General features: G+C 36.1%; 1 protein-coding gene across 1 annotated transcript in view; it reads right to left on the bottom strand.

Moving 5' to 3' along the window:
* Positions 1-8,195: 8,195 nt before the first annotated feature.
* The window catches only part of LOC148863055 (protein CLP1 homolog), a 27,777-nt gene continuing 19,068 nt past the window's right edge, over positions 8,196-16,904 (bottom strand). The window contains exons 8-10 of the mRNA XM_088979146.1: positions 15,684-15,919; positions 8,767-8,811; positions 8,196-8,691 (exon numbers count right to left, since the gene is read on the bottom strand). Coding sequence (XP_088835272.1) covers positions 8,604-8,691; positions 8,767-8,811; positions 15,684-15,919 — 369 coding nt within the window. The 3' untranslated portion in view covers positions 8,196-8,603. The remainder of the gene's footprint in view (positions 8,692-8,766; positions 8,812-15,683; positions 15,920-16,904) is intronic.

Raw genomic sequence — 16,904 nt, 5'->3', positions numbered from 1 at the left:
AAATGAAAAAATACTTAACAAAATACAAAATTCCAAATGGACAACAAATTGGAAAAAAATAGGAATTTTATTTCATTGAAATTTGAAACTTCAACCATACAATGGTCAAAAAATACTTAACAAAATGGAATAAAATATAAAAAAATTACATTGTTGAAAAAATAGTAAATAATTCAAATAAAATTGAATAACAAAATTTACAATAATTAAAAAAAATGTACACGATTATTGAGTATACAAAAAATATTGTCTTCATCGTTTTTCTTCAAATTCCACCTCAATTTCCATCTTGATTTTGATCATCTACTTCGGGTGAATCATCAGGTGTAGTGTCATGCTCTCCTTTGTCTTGTAATCTGTCCTCAACATCTAGCAAATCTTTGAAGTAGATGTACATTTCTAGACTTTCTTCAGTCATGTAGCTTCTCTTGTCATCCAATACCCTAGTACCTATACTAAAACAAGACTCTGATAGAATTGTAGACACCAGAGGGGCTAGTAGATCACGTGTCATGGTGGCAAGGACTGGATAATTTTTTTATGTCTACTCTACCATGCTAAAATATCAAAATTATTCATTCCTTTCAAGCAAGGTTCAAATATTGGCACATATCGACTGATACGTATCATGCCGATGGCTTCCCAATACGCCCCTCCAGAGGTTATATTGGGTCAAACCATGGTTCAGAGGGTAGTCGGGCCTTAAACCGATCCCTCTGAACCGGTTTTGAAAAAATAAATAAAACATTAAAAAAAGTACCGATATAGGCTGATATGCCCTATTAGTGTATCGGTCTATGTTGATACTTTGAACCTTGCTTTCGAGTCGAAGGAATCACTTAAACTAGAAAAAAATTACTTGTAAATAAAAATTAAGTTCAATAAATGAACTTGTTGATGGGGTGGCAACAGGTTTCTGCCTCCTACTTATTAAAGACCAAACTCTATCTTTTGCACTTCCGGAATAAGTTGTTTCAGAAGTGAAAGTTGCACTTGTACAAGTTGTAGAATTTTTATTCTATATCATATTAGACTCATATAAACTATACATTTCAAATAATAAACTATTAACTTTTTATTTTTTATTCAAGTAAAATATCTACACCATCTTTTTTAATCCTAGGATCTAATATTGCAGCTAAACAACAAAGAGGAAAAATGTTTTCCCAATATTTTTTAAATCCATTTTCCATTACTTCAATAATACTTTTAAATTATGGATTTTTTCTATATTTTGCAAAACATTCATTGATCATGAATAATTGATTAACTAAAAGACAACTAGTTGGGTAATAAACAACCAAAAATTCTTTAGTTGCATCATAAAAATTGTGTAAAAAATCTCTTATACAAATACCCATTTCCCAATTTTCATCAAGTATAATATCATGTGACCTTTTTGAATTATAAAAATAAAAAATAATTTGTTTATAGGGAATACAACTTTCTACCGTAAAATAGTTAGAATTCCATCTATATTAAACATCTAACATAAAATATTTAGATTTTAAACCATAATTATGGCATAAATATTTAAATTTTTGTTTTATTGCTCCAAAACTTTTAATATATATATATATATATATATATATATATATATATATATAATATAATACAAATTTTTATTTTAGAAATATGATGAGAAATAATAATTAAAGCATCTTGAATACATAAATTTAAGATGTGACATACACATACAATATGAAATAATTTACCATTAAAATGAGGTTTTAATTGAGATTTTAAAATATTTATTGTTGAATCATTATTGTTGGCATTATCAAAACTAATAGAAAAAAAGTTTATTGTCAATTTCATAAGCATGTAAAGTATTTAAAATACTTATAGAAATAGTTGGGCTAGTATGTGGTCATTCAAGACCAATAAAACTTATTATTTTTTTTTGTAAAAGCTAGTTTTCGTCAATAAAATGACTGTTAACACAAATATAACTTATATTAAATTTAGAGGTCCAAATATCATAATTGAAGTAATTGCAACTCTAGAATTAAGATTTGATAACATAAAAATTAAATCTAGTTTATATGAATAAAGAATTTTCAAAGCATTTGTTTTAATATTATTTCTATAAACTTCTTTAAATTGAGGATTTATAGAAATATGTAAAAACTTTTCAAATTTACTATCCTTAGCTAATAAAAATGGTTGTTCAGCATGTACAATATATTTTGTCAATTATTGCCTCATTTTTTCTCGTGAATATTTAAAAGTACCAAAACCCCCTCCCAATTTGTGTTTAGGATTTTTATTTCCCTTCTTTTTCTTCTTGTTTCTCATGGGTGAGCAAATGTCTACCCAAGTGGCCAGTACCACCCTTACTACAATAACTAAAGTCACTCCTACATTTTTGTCAAATGATCCTTTTCCCCTTCCCTTCAACCCCCTATATTTTAAATAGTTTCCAAATAGGGCTAGTCAATTTAGTTCTCTTCTTTTTCCTACCCTCAGCAGTAGTACTAATACTAGGGGTGGGAACTCCGACAATTTCGGTAGCATTCATATCAATGCTAACGCTATCATGTTGCGATTGAATATTGTCGGCATTGAACATGTTGGGGAATTGGTTTCGGGAAGAGTTGGCCATTTTTTAATTCTAAAAAAATAAAAAATTAATTTAATTAAGCTCACACGAATTGTCGGTTCAGAATCTCAACTTAATTTCAATGGTCGAAGTCTCCAAGCCTCCTAAATTGCTAGCTCAAGATACTTAAGCAAGCCTTCTTCTTGTTGAAACTTGAAAAAATCGAGAGTCAAGACTTGAGAATTGGAGAGAGAGAGAGAGAGAGTATTGAGAGTATGAAAGAGTGTTTGAGAGCCTGAGAGTATGAAAAGATAATTGTTGAATTGGTGTGGTGAGAATGGTGGAGAATTAGACTATTTATAAGAATTAAAAAAAATTTAATTGCCCAAAACACCCTAAAAACTAGTTGGTTTTTAGTTGTTGAGAAGGGTATTTTGATCACTGTAAGTCGTTCATCACTTTACCCAAATTACCCCCCAAACTAGCTATTATATAATTGTTGGGGGCATTTTTGTCATTAAGCGGGCTTTGGTTCATGAACATTTTACATTAACCCTACTAGCCTGGCCCATAAACAATCTAATACATACATGCATAAATGTTATATTATGTTTTAAATTTTATAATAAATATTACAATATAACACCTATAATACATATTATAATCCGAAAGGATAAAAGGTGCATATTATACGAACTAAAAAATAGTAAATAATTAAGTGGAAAAAAAAAGAACATACTAAGCACTAATAATAGAAAATGGTATCTCCTTTTAGTTGATCGGCAATGGTGAGATCTCCTTTTTTCACAAGTGGACGAGTAATGGTTTTGAGGTATTGGTTTTATCATGCAAGTGTCTTTGAGGTTAACATCTATAGGCCTGCATGTTAAAGGCCGTGTTATTGACTTGGTGGAACCTTTGTAACAAGGGTTGCTAAAGAAAGCAGCTGTCAAGAATTAATCTGCCATCCATCTTGCTTTGGGAAATTTGGGTTGTAGTTGTGTAAGTCGGGTTGGCGCAAGTTAACAGTTTACATTAGATTTGGGCTCTTGGCTTCCACACGAATTGGGATCTGCTCCTCACACAGGGCGCTTCACACCGACCTTACATGCACATCTCACCATATATGCACTGGGAATATCTCCTGTGAGTAATGATGTATAAGTAGGAGAAATATTCCCAATGCATGGTGGGATGTGCATGTGAGGTGCCCTGTGTGAGGAGCAGATCCTGTCTCCTTCCACAGCCCCACTAAAATAAATACATACTGATTGAAGCTTAATCAGCATAACGTCATGGTGGAGTGTGATAACAGAACACACACCACAGCATCATTTCCTTTTTATCGGAGACTAAAGAATTCCTTTTTTTTTTTTTCCCTCCATTTGTATTGGTTTCTTTAATGAGAAAATTAGATGTTTTTTTAACTAATTAATTTGGTGCTTTTGTTAACTAAAGATTGTTAAAAACTTAACTTGAATTTGAAACTTAAAAGTTATTTAAAACAATGATAATATCTCTCAAAGTATTCATTTCCTAGACCTAGAATTAATGCTATCCTCTCGAATAGAGCTGGTTGGTTTATTTATTTTTGGACAAAATAATATCAAGCTTATGAAGACATTCAAAAAGATTGGGTGCAATAATTTCAAAAGGAAATGATTTGAGAACACCCCACTTTTTTACAAAGGGAGTAGACACCTGATCATTAGTCATAGAGTATATGTTTTGAAAGGTCAAATTCTTACAAAAAGGCAAATGATTCCTATAACATTGCTGTTCATCATTATAAATACGACCCCTTTTACTTATTAAAAACAACATGTGCATAAGCCATATACTATGCATGCATTTGTGCTATACATACAATTTCCAAACTCAGTAGACGGGCTTACGTAATTAATACTTAATAGTGGGAATGTTATAAAATTTTAAACAAATTATATATATTTTTTATTTGACTTTTCTTTTATTATTTTACTGGAAGGAGTACAAATACGAACATATAGAGTGCAAAGCCTTGTATTTTGTATTATTTTGAATGTATTTACACTTTACATAATTATATATATTTGTATTTGTACTCCTTCCAAACACCAAACTGAACAAGATTAGTAGAAACATAGATCCATCAACTGCCAACTCCAACCATCAAAGTATTAATATAACAAGTTACCATTCATTTATTGAGTTTCATGCGGGTCATAAAAGTTAAAATCCAAATACCGTATATCATATTTAATTATTTATAATTATGATTAATTTGTGTACATGTACATAAAATGTACTCTTGTATAAATTAAAACAAAGGAATAGAATAATATCCATATATAGCTATATTTATTTTAGGAAAAAAACTATACTTTTATGATATAAGCTTTTCTGGTATCATAGTTCGACTCTTTGTTTTATCCTAAACAATACATTCTAGAATTGATATATACAGATCTAAACTGTTAATCCAGCATCAAATGAAAATGAATAGAAAGGTTTGTTGGAAAAAGAAGTAATATTATTATTATGTGAACGTGAATGGTGTTAAATGTGCAAGGACTACGGGTGATGATTTCCAACCTGGGCCCATGCTCACCTGGAGCATAGTCAGAAATGTCAAAATGTCTTCCCCTGAGGAATCAAGATGGTCAGAAAAGAAGATGAAGATTTATGGCCGGTTACCTTCCAAGCTTCCTTAAAGGGCTACCAGAGAGCAAAAAGAGACGAAAATAAGAGGATAACAACATGCATGCATGGTCCCTCCTAACCTCTGCATAAAGAAAGAAAACAATATATCTGACCTGAGAATCATCAGTCACACCATAACTGTGGTCCAAAGTACTTCTGGAATCGCCATTTGCTCCCTTTCGGCGGTGATTGAAAGTTTGAAACTAGGCTAAGCTGCAGGGGATGAGAGGACCGGAAGAAAGAAAACTCTAGGACAAAGGCTTTAATGACTTTTGGTTAATGCAGAGAGAGCCAGCAGTAACTAAGGAAGAGCTGATCTATTTCCCTGTATCCTTATTAGGGGTGAGCATTATTCGGTTAAAACCAAAATATTAAATAAAAAATTTCAGTTTCAGTTTTTTTTTTTTTTTTGAGTAATTTAGTTCTGTTAGTTTGGTTTTTAGAGTTAAAAATTCAGTTAACTGAAAAAACCGAATTAATCAAATTTTATTATATAATATGTAATATGTTACATATTTATATATTAATATATTATATAATGTATTATAATGAAATTCAATTTCAGAATATATATAGTAATATAGTAATATAATATAATAATCCAAGGTTTCAGAAAAAAAAAGAAATAAAAACTAAAAAAGACTAACATAAATTGAATGATTGATTTACGGAATAGTATACAGGATGGCATAATATATTTTTCTTATAATATAATTATTAATTATGATAATGAATAGAAATTATTAAAAATGATAATGAATAGTATACAGGATGGTATATTACCCATTAATTTTACTTGGATAGTATTCTTTTGCCCATTGGCTTTTCTCCCACTATGGTGTTATGTCTCCATGCAAAACGTCATAAAAATGATTCGATTTTTGGCACAAAATGATTTGGGCACACCACATTTGGCCAATTTAATTTAATACAGACACATCATGGATTATTTAATTTGATATGGCCATGCTACATTTTGCATCCCACTATCTCACATAGGGTAGTAATGGAAACATGAAGAAGACTATTATTTGTTGACATTTAGAATTGAACAAGATCTTATATATTCCAGAATGCAATTGTCCACGTTAACCTACTCTTTCTTGCTTCTTTATCCCCTTAGAATTTTGTGATTTCTTTTTTTTTTAGAAAACAAAAAAAGAAAAATGGGTTACTCATAACCATTTCAATTTCCCTTTATTATAACACCTGTGATCACTCCCTTGTATAATACGGTTATCTTTTAACACCAGTCCGTGCATCGCATGGAGCTCTTCTATAGTATCTAATTGATGTTTCGTTTATCTGATTGACTTTGTGTCCAAAGGAAATAAAATGATGTTATAAATCCTAAGGCTGTGTTTGGTTGTAGTACAGTTTTCATTTGTATTGGTGTTAATGCATGGGACTGCAAAAAGGCCGAATATAAATTCTGATTTACTGTTCGCTTCATATTCGACTTTGGGACCATTTGATACCGGCTGAAGTTGCTATTTACATAAAACAAAGATTACAGCTTGAAGTTGCTGAACTGAAAGATTTAATGCTTTGTCTTTTAGTTGATAAAATAAATAAATAAATAAAACTTTCAAGGGTATACTGATCTACCCAATTTTAGGATACAAAATTTGCACTCAGTTAATGCAAGAGACAAAAAAGTACAAATTTTGCATTGAATAGAAATGCAAATCATAATTACAAATAAATAAAAACATAACTGAACCAGGTAAAAGTTTTGCGCCTAGTCAAAATTTGTACTGCAACCCAAAGCAGTCTAAACAACTGATTAAGCAAGTGAAAATGAATCCCATTGTGACAAAGGTGTATGTAAAACTAAAATCAAACTCATTTCAGAAATGGTGAGCAAGACTCTTTAGGGGTGCAAGTGGGGCTAGGTTAGGTCAGGTTGAGGTCAACCCTAACCCAACTACATTTGTTGAACCCCCAACCCTAATCCTCACCTGGATTGGGTTCAGGTTGGATTTAGGTTAGTCTCAGGTTGGATCAAGCTCTTTGCATCCTTTAACCAAATACACTTATTTCCCATATACTAAGGTTAATTCAATATTAGCATTCTTATGTGTAAAAGAACATTGTTATTATGTTACAGAAAAAAATGCCTTTTAACTTAAAATTTTTAATGTACAATATATGTAAATACATAAATACATAAATACTTGTAATAAAAAAATACATAAATATATAGATGTATACATTTTGGATGCATAGTTGCATATGCATACTTGCACGAATAGAGACTGCACATATACACGGGTCTTTACATGCATAAATATATACATATATTTATATGATATCTATACATGTAAATATGAACTTAAGTCAGGTTCGGGTTGGGTCGGGTTGGTCAAGGGCCTCAACCCTAACCTAATCCAAAGTTAAAGTCAAATTCATATTTTTCAACCCAACCCTACTTTTTCGGGCTGAGTGTAGGCTAACCCGGTCCAAATTGCAGCCTTAAGCAAGACAGTATAGGCGATGGTTTTACCGGTTAACCGGCCAGTTAAATTGTTCAGCCTGTAAGAATCATCAAATAATTACAATAACACAGAAAGCTTCACGGCTAACTGGTTCACTGGTAACATCCAGCTAGTCTGAGTCTGACAACACTGCAACAAGTCAACAAGTCATACAACAAACTTCTCCTTTGTTGTCGCTACTGCTCCTATTGTAGGTAACTTAATGAATCTAAATAGAAAAAGCCTTTGCAATTTTAGTTTATCCTACTTTACTTAAATATAAATACAATCCATTAACAAGCCCCTAATAAATTGTTCAATTATTTTGATTGAACAATTGCTTTTCCCGTTGAAGAGAAAACTGTTCAATTATTTTGATTAAAAAATACCTGAAAATCATAAAAGCCCATCTTTCAGGCTGACAAATTACATCATCTCGTTACCAACACACGCATTTACATTGCCTGCTACGTAAGTGGTTTATGCAAAAGTTGTGAAAGTATATAGACAATTAATAAAAATGAAAACCATAAACCATAACAGGTAATATTTACAGATAAAGTAAGATGGTCACTCTAAAATTATGAGCCAAAATAAATCACCAAGGAACCAAAAAGACAAGTTTAGGTAATTAGGTTGGTGGATGTTAAGGAAACTTGCAGGGCCTATTCGTCAATACATCTGGAACAAGGAGAGGGAAAAAAAAACACCGCAGTCAAATATGACAACATAAGGCAAATAAAGCTTTCCCGGTGGGGGCTGCTTTGTACATAATCAACACAGAGAGGGAAATACTGATTGCCAAAATACAGGTGGTGATCATCAACTCTCATAACAAATGACAACATCCACACCAGGGTCATGACCTGAAAAAAATTGGTTCTTAACTGTTTTCAAAAGCTTCATGTCTCAAGCCATGTCAAACTTCCAACTATTAAGAATTTGCCTGGAAGTTCTCCAGCGGATGGGGCAAGGTATGTAACTTTTTTCCTGTACATAATCATATTATTAATTTCCAGCTAAATACAGGATAAAGGCAACCAATAGAGTGGCAAAAGTTCAGACCTCTGGATGTCAATATCTGTGATATAGATAAACCCAGCAATATTGCTGCATCGAATAGGCACAAAGTTGTTAGCAAAGTCCCAGAATGAGAAAGTATTGTTTATGAAAGTGTACAATGCACTGCAGTTTATACATAACTTTCATGTAGGTCCAGGAGATTATTACATGGACTCAGGTGTAGGTCTGTACCTAAAAGTCAGATTTATCTGACATCAAAATTTTAGGACATGGGGACTTGGCTAAAATTAATCCACCAATCACTAATAATATATGGGCACATCATACATTGTACAATGAATATTGATTTTCATAGCACAAGTAACCTATGTTTAATTTAAATACACTTCATTATTTATACCCAGAAGAGAAAAGCATCAACAACAAAAGAATGAAAAGGTAAATCAGTTTATAACATGACAATTAAAAAATAACTTATAACATAATTGTGTATAGAAAACCCATATTTCATGATTGTTTCTACTGTTGCTACAGTAGTCCGAACCAGTAAGGAGAAGAAGAAAGAGAAGGAGAAGAAGAAGAAGATGAAAGAACTGTCGAACCTCATAATAGTGATTAGGCTCTAATTAAATGTACAAGGACTAAACTACCCCTACTTAAGTATGGGACAGAGAACCTCTAATAAGACTGCCACATAAGCTCATAACTTAACCAAGGTGAGTTGACTAATCTACCCTTATTCGGCTAACTCTAACACTCCCCCTCAAGCTAGAGAATATATGTCATATAATCCCAGCTTGTTACATATATAGTTCACTCTGTAAACAAATCTGCTCACTGATCACCTGAGCTTACATGTACTGTGCTTATCTCTCCAGTAAGAACCTTCTCCCTCGCAAAGTGGCAGTCAATCTCTATGTGCCTTGTTCTCTCATGAAAAACAGGGTTGGATGAGATATGGAGCACAGCTTGATTGTCACAGTACAATTTCATAGGTTTATCCATGTGGAAGCCGATTTCTTGTAGGAGATTCCTCAACCACACTAATTCACATGTAGTGTGTGCCATGGCTCTGTACTCGGCTTCAGCATTGCTTCTAGCTACAACCGTCTGCTTTTTACTCTTCCATGTCACAAGATTTCCTCCAAGAAATGTGCAGTAACCTATAGTAGATCTTCTATCAGACATAGAGCCCGCCCAATCTGCATCCGTGTACCCAACTACTTCAAGTTTTCCTCCTAGTTTATACAATAGCCCACGACCCGGAGCTCCCTTTAGATATCTTACAATTCTAAGAACTACATCCCAGTGAGATATACGAAGGTTCTGCATAAATTGGCTCACCACACTGACTACAAAGGAGATGTCTGGTCTCGTGATACTCAAATAGTTTAGCTTCCCCACTAGTCGTCTATACCTTCCAGGATCATCAAATATTTCCCTTGTATCACTGCTCAACTTAACATTTGGTTCCATAGGAGTCTCAGCCGGTTTTGCACCTAACAGTCCTGCTTCGTCCAATAGATCAAGAACATATTTTCTTTGGCACAGGTTTACACCTTGTCTTGATCTAGCAACTTCTATACCCAAGAAGTACTTCAATGTCCCAAGGTCTTTTGTTTGAAAATGATTTTGCAGAAAGACCTTTACTTTATCGATTCCCAGTTTGTCACTGCCAGTTATGACAATATCATCCACATAGACCACTAATAAAATCTTTCCAGCTTCTGAGTCATAGCTGAACACTGAGTGATCAACCTGGCATTGTTTCATTCCAAAATTCTTCACCACTTCACTAAACTTCCCGAACCAAGCACGAGGCAATTGTTTCAACCCATAAATTGCCTTTTTCAGTCTGCACACCTTACCAGCCTCCCCCTGAGCAATAAACCCAGGTGGTTGCTCCATATATACTTCCTCTATAAGGTCACCATGAAGGAAGGCATTTTTTATGTCAAGTTGAAATAGGAGCCAATCATACATAACTGCCAGGGAAATTAACACACGGACAGAGCTAATCTTAGCCACTGGAGAGAAGGTCTCCATATAGTCCACTCCATACAACTGTGAATAACCTTTAGCAACAAGTCTGGCTTTCAGACGCTCCACACTACCATATGGCAAGTATTTAACAGTATACACCCATTTACAACCCACAACATGCTTACCAGGAGGAAGAGTAGTGAGCTCCCACGTGTGAGTATGCTGAAGAGTAGAGAGTTCCTCCTCCATTGCCTGCCTCCACCCAGGTGAACTAAGAGCCTCTTGGACATTGTTAGGTATGGAAATAGATGACAATAGTGAAACAAACTGGTAATGTGAGGCGGAAAGGCGAGATACTGAAACAAAATTGGAAATGGGATGGAGAGTAGAACTACGTTTACCTTTCCGTAAGGCAATGGGTAGATCAAGTCCTGAGGGTTCAGCAACAGGAGCAACGACAGGATCCACGGACAAGGTAGAAGCTGGAGGAGGGGCCGGTGTCGTTCGACGTGTATACACTTGCCGAATTGGTGGTCGTTCAGTAGGGATCTGCACTGGATGAGGTGACGAGTCAACTCCAACAGGAACACTCGGAACGGGATCACTGACCAAAAGAGGAAGAGGAAGTAAAGGTGGAAACGACGATGCTTCAGTTCCTGATAAGAAGGGAATAGACTAAAAAAAGGTGACATCAGGACAGACATAGCACTTTTGAGTAATGGGATTGTAACACTTGTACCCTTTTTGAGTCCGAGAGTAGCCAAGAAAGACACACTTAATGGAGCATGCATCCAACTTGTCTATTCCAGGACTCAGATTGTGAACAAAGCATACACAGCCAAAGATACGAGGTATTAATGGAAAGGGAGACAAGGTGGGGAACAAGATAGAGAAGGGAGACCGACCATGAAGAATAAAGGAGGGCATTCGATTAATGAGGAAACACGCAGTAAGTACAACATCACTCCAAAATCGTTTAGGAACACTCATATGATGAAGAATAGATCGAGCCGTTTCAAGGAGATGACGGTTCTTCCGTTCAGCCACCCCATTTTGTTGAGGAGTGGATGCACATGAAGTTTGATGAATGATGCCATGTTGTTTTAAATACTGTTGAAAGGAAGTAAGAAAATATTCATGACCATTATTTGAACGAAGAACTTTGATTGGAACACCAAATTGTGTACGTATTTCAGCATGGAATTTTTGAAAAATGGAAAATAATTCACTCATTTCTTTCATTAAATAAATCCATGTCATTCTTGAACAATCATCAATAAAAGTGACAAAATACTTGTAACCATTATAAGACTCTATTTTGATCGGGCCCCAAACATTTGAATGAACCAAAGCAAAAGGACTCAACATACGACTTTCAACTCTAGGACTGAAGGAAACACGACGATGTTTCCCAAACTGACACGACTCACACTGTAACACTAACAAATGACTCAAAGACGGAACTAGTATCTTGAGTGCCTTGAGAGAAGGATGTCCCGGTCGACAATGCCATGTAGAGGAGTGAGTGAAGTCTGAAGTGCAACTGACGATCCACCACCGTCAAGATAATACAATCCACCAGCTTCATGCCCCCCACCAATCTTCTTCCCCGTCCTGAGATCCTGAAAAACACAAGAGGAAGGGAAAAAAGTAACAGAACAGTTAAGAGTCTTGGTTAGTTTACTAACAGACATAAGATTGAATGGAAACTTAGGGACATATAGAACAAATGATAAAGAAAGAGAAGCCATGTCAACATTGCCAATGCCACAGATGGGAGAGGAGGAACCATTGGCAAGGGTAACAACTTGAGATGTGGAAGTTTCAAAGAGAGAAGAGAACACACCTGGATTTCCGGTCATGTGATCAGAGGCTCCAGAGTCAATAATCCAAGGAGAGGTTTTAGATAGGCAAGCTATACCTAAGAGGGCAAGAGTAGCAATAGTGTGCTGTGAAGTGGACTGAAGGAACCGCTCATACTCATCACGCGGTACACTCACCATCTCCCTTCCGGAAACAGATGTAGATGTGGAAGGAGTTAGGTCTGCCTGTTGATTATCACTGACATAAACCCCACCAGCAACAACATGATTGGCCCATTTAGAGGGAGGGCGGCCATGGAGATCATAACAGAAATTTACCGAATGTCCTTCCTTGCCACAGTGGGTACACTTCCTTGTAGAGCTGCCTTTTTCTTTGCCACGGCCTCCCCCTGAGTCACGACCACCACCACGGCCAAATATGGAACCACCATGACCTCCTCGAGAGGCATGTCCTCCCCCTTTCGTACCACGTCCACCTCCTCTAGCTGTCACAAAGCTAATCTATCAGACTGTGTGGGATTCTCTGTTTGTCCCAAAGAAATCCTGCGAAGCCGAGCAAACACTTCCTCAAGAGTAGGAAGGGTAGAGCCTCCCAATATTTGGGCCCTAACTGGTTCATACTCTGATTTCAATCCCACTAAGAACCTTGTGACATCTAGTTGTTCCCTCTGTTGTTGCTGAACCTTAACATCTGGAGTGAGAGGATGATAGACATTGAGTTCATTTCTGAGGTTCTTCATACTGGCATAGTACTCTTCTAGGGTTTTATTTCCTTATTGCAGACCAAAGTACTCCTGATAGAGCTGATATACCCTTGTAGTATTATCTTGCCCAGAATACAACTTCTTGGCATGTTCCCATATGTCCTTAACTGTATCTAAGAACATGAAGTTGGCACTTATTTTGGGTTCCATACTGTTCCATAGCCATGTCATGATTTGAGCATCCTCTTGTTCCCAATCATCAAACCTTGGAGAGTCAGCTGGTGGTTTATCTTCTTCCACATGCTTCACTTTTCTCTTTGCCATGAGAAAAACTTCCACCGACTTGGCCCATGGAACATGGTTCTCACCATTCAGTTTAATTGAGGTCATCTGTACACCTAGATAGTCAGAGGAAACCACCACACTAGGTTTCTGATCACTACAACTATCTCCCATTGCTGCCATGATATTCTTTCAATGTTGCCTCTAATCTGACTTCCCAATCACCAACTAAGTGCTGCTGTCAAGAGTTTGATGTTTCAGAACCTACAGCAGTCCCTAAACACAATGATTGATACACATGCCTTTGTTCTTATCCACACCACTACTGATTTCACAAAAAAACACAGGCTACACTGACATTAATTCAGCACTTACTAACCACATGCAAGCTCTCTCACAACTACTCAACAGAGTTTGTGCATCACAAGCACCACCACATAACCATAGCTGTCACACAATACAGACCTGCTTTAACGCTTTTAAGAGGGCACCACAAGACCAACAAGAACTCAACTAGTACCATTGCATTACACCTTGCACCATTCGGCCACCTACAGTAGCCCCTACACCATTCGGCCACCTACAGTAGCCCCTTACACCATTTGGTCACTGTAAACACAGCCTGTTCTTGGAATTTTCCAAGAACTAGGGCAACAAACAACCTAGTTCTCTAGGTTCTGCTCAGTCCTCTCAAGTTCTTGAAGATTTTCAACCCAGAAATACCAACAGGACAAAGAGAAGAGTAACCAACCTTCGTTTGAGAGCTTCAGCCAACCATTCACTGCTGAAGTTGTTTTCTTAGGAAAGGAGGTTCTGCGCACCAGAAACAAAACAAGAGCTGAGATGTTTCAGGCCTGGGACGAACCACTTTTCTCCATTGACAGCCCAGAGAAGAAAAGGAGAGAACTGAAGCATGAACTGAAGTTGTCACGAACTGAAACAGGTCACGAACCTTGCTCTGATACCATGTTTCTACTGTTGCTACAGTAGTCCGAACCAGTAAGGAGGAGGAGAAGAAGAAGAAGATGAAAGAACTGTCGAACCTCATAATAGTGATTAGGCTCTAATTAAATGTACAAGGACTAAACTGCCCCTACTTAAGTATGGGACAGAGAACCTCTAATAGGACTGCCACATAAGCTCATAACTTAACCAAGGCGAGTTGACTAATCTACCCTTATTTGGCTAACTCTAACAATGATGTTTAAGGGGACATTTTGGTAGAGCAATGTACTGAATCAAGCTTCAACTTATATTTTTAATATTTATTTTAATCATATAAGTTAATAATTTATGTTGGTTATCCGTTGAATTAACTGGATACATATCCAACCATCAAAACTTGGCTCAAAGAAATGGACACAGATTTCGTTATATGGATCCAACACATCCCATACCCACACCCATGTCTTGTAATGGCTGAGACAGGTCATAACCAGGATGGGTGCAGAAGAATTAACCCAAGTATATGGTCACCAATATTATTTATCACACATTTATATGGACAGAAAAGCTATGAATGACTCCAAAATGGAATTCTGAGATCAAATAGCTAATTCACTTGGGTCACAGCTTCATTTGGGCAGACCTCACCTTGCAATTGCAAAGACAAAAGTGGCAACATGAAAGCCCTCCCAAACAAGCACTTAAAACACAAGTTTTGTCCAAATTCAAATATTATTACATGAAACCCTGGTAAGAAGGTTGACTTGCATTTGACAGAACCAACTTAAAAGAGTTGCATTACATCAAAAATCCATGTGACTAGGTGATTGGAACTATCTAACTTTGAACTTAATAACCAGAATTCTGATTCAAAGCCCAGAAAGGCCTATTTATTCAATTGTCTCTTAGATCATAATGCAGAAACATGTCAAAAAAAAAAAAAAGAAAAAAAAAAGAATGTGATCATCTCGTTAGGTCAAATGTGGTCCAGGGACTCTGGGCTTTTAGGCAGGAGGGTGTAAATGTGCATTTTGGAGTCATTTTAGATGTTTCTTACACATCCCCCATCCCCATCCCCATCCCCACTGGCTAAATGTGTAAGACATCTTAGATGCCTCTTACATTATAATACTCAATAAATCTACACTGTAATATAAATAAAGTGAGAAAACTTTGCCCCTTTTGGGTTAGGGCAGGTCAAGGCCAAGTGTCATGTCATTACCTAGAGATTATTTGATCAGGTTCTTTAGCAAATGAAACAGCAAGAACTAAATGTAGCAGGTCCCGATTGATATTCACAGAAACTAATCGTGTAGGATCTGCTGCAGGCTCCGCACCAATTGGTAGAGCTGAACGTGGTGCCTGTGGCCCACCACCAATTTTATAGATGAACAAATCACTGAAATTTGCAATGTTTGAATGCGGGGAAAGATCGTTCGTAAGGCCATAAAAATATTCCTGAGAGAATCCAAAACCACCATGAAACAATCTCATAATTAAGAATCATGAATACACAAACCTCATTTTAGAAAAAGATCTGTAGACTGAACTAACAGTTAAAAAGCATGAAAAAGAAGATGAGGCCAAATCACATCAATGACCAAGGACAGTGGAAAAGCAGTTTTGCTTTTAAAACAAGGCCATTGCATAGACAAGAAGAAGCCTTACCAATCTACCATCTATGTGGGAAAAGGTTCACTAATCATCAAGTCAATTTTGGTTCTTCCCCTACATGATCTGCGAAATGAAGGGATGAAATGGCCTAAACAAATTTCTATTAGATAGAAGACCTTCTAGATTGGATACAGCCATACAGGTTCCTTTCTGCAGCCCACTTCAGACCAACACCCTAACTTCCATTGGCATTTCCCAACTGATGCAGGCATTGAAGCAAAGAAAGAATCCATGCATAAGAGATCAGTTATCTCTCATTTCTCACCCAATGGAGTTCTTTCTTAGAGACTGGAGTTGATCACTTCCTCACCGAAACCAAGACAGCTAGTCCAAGCATAATGGACCCCTCCAAGAACGAATTATGTAAAGCTAAATTTCAACAGGTAGTGTCTCAGGAATCCAGGACCATCCAACATTGTAGGAATGATAAGGGATGAATCCAGAAAAGTATTAACATATATTCCAGTCCAATTGGTACAGGGGATTCCTTAAGAACTGTGTTAGCACTACTACAGGGTTTGAGAATAGGGAAACATTGAATTTGAAGAACATAGTGGTGGAAGGAGACTCAAAGCTGGTGGTGGGGTGGATGATAAATGATAACCAAGGGCTTGGCAATACAGGCATATCTCGCAAGAGATAAGGTCCTTGATCAGGAAATTGAATTCTTCACACCACTGGGTTTAGAGATCGGATAATAGTTTGGCAGATGCTTTGGCAAAAGAAGGGGTGAATAGGGTCAAATGATTGAGCTCGATTATAATATGCA

The sequence above is a fragment of the Nelumbo lutea genome, chromosome 3 (assembly GCF_056320005.1).
Source record: "Nelumbo lutea isolate HS-2025 chromosome 3, American lotus-T2T, whole genome shotgun sequence".
In the NCBI taxonomy this organism is placed as follows: Eukaryota; Viridiplantae; Streptophyta; class Magnoliopsida; order Proteales; family Nelumbonaceae; genus Nelumbo; species Nelumbo lutea.
The sequence above is the reverse complement of the archived record's forward strand: the minus strand, read 5'-3'. Positions and strand labels throughout refer to the sequence as shown.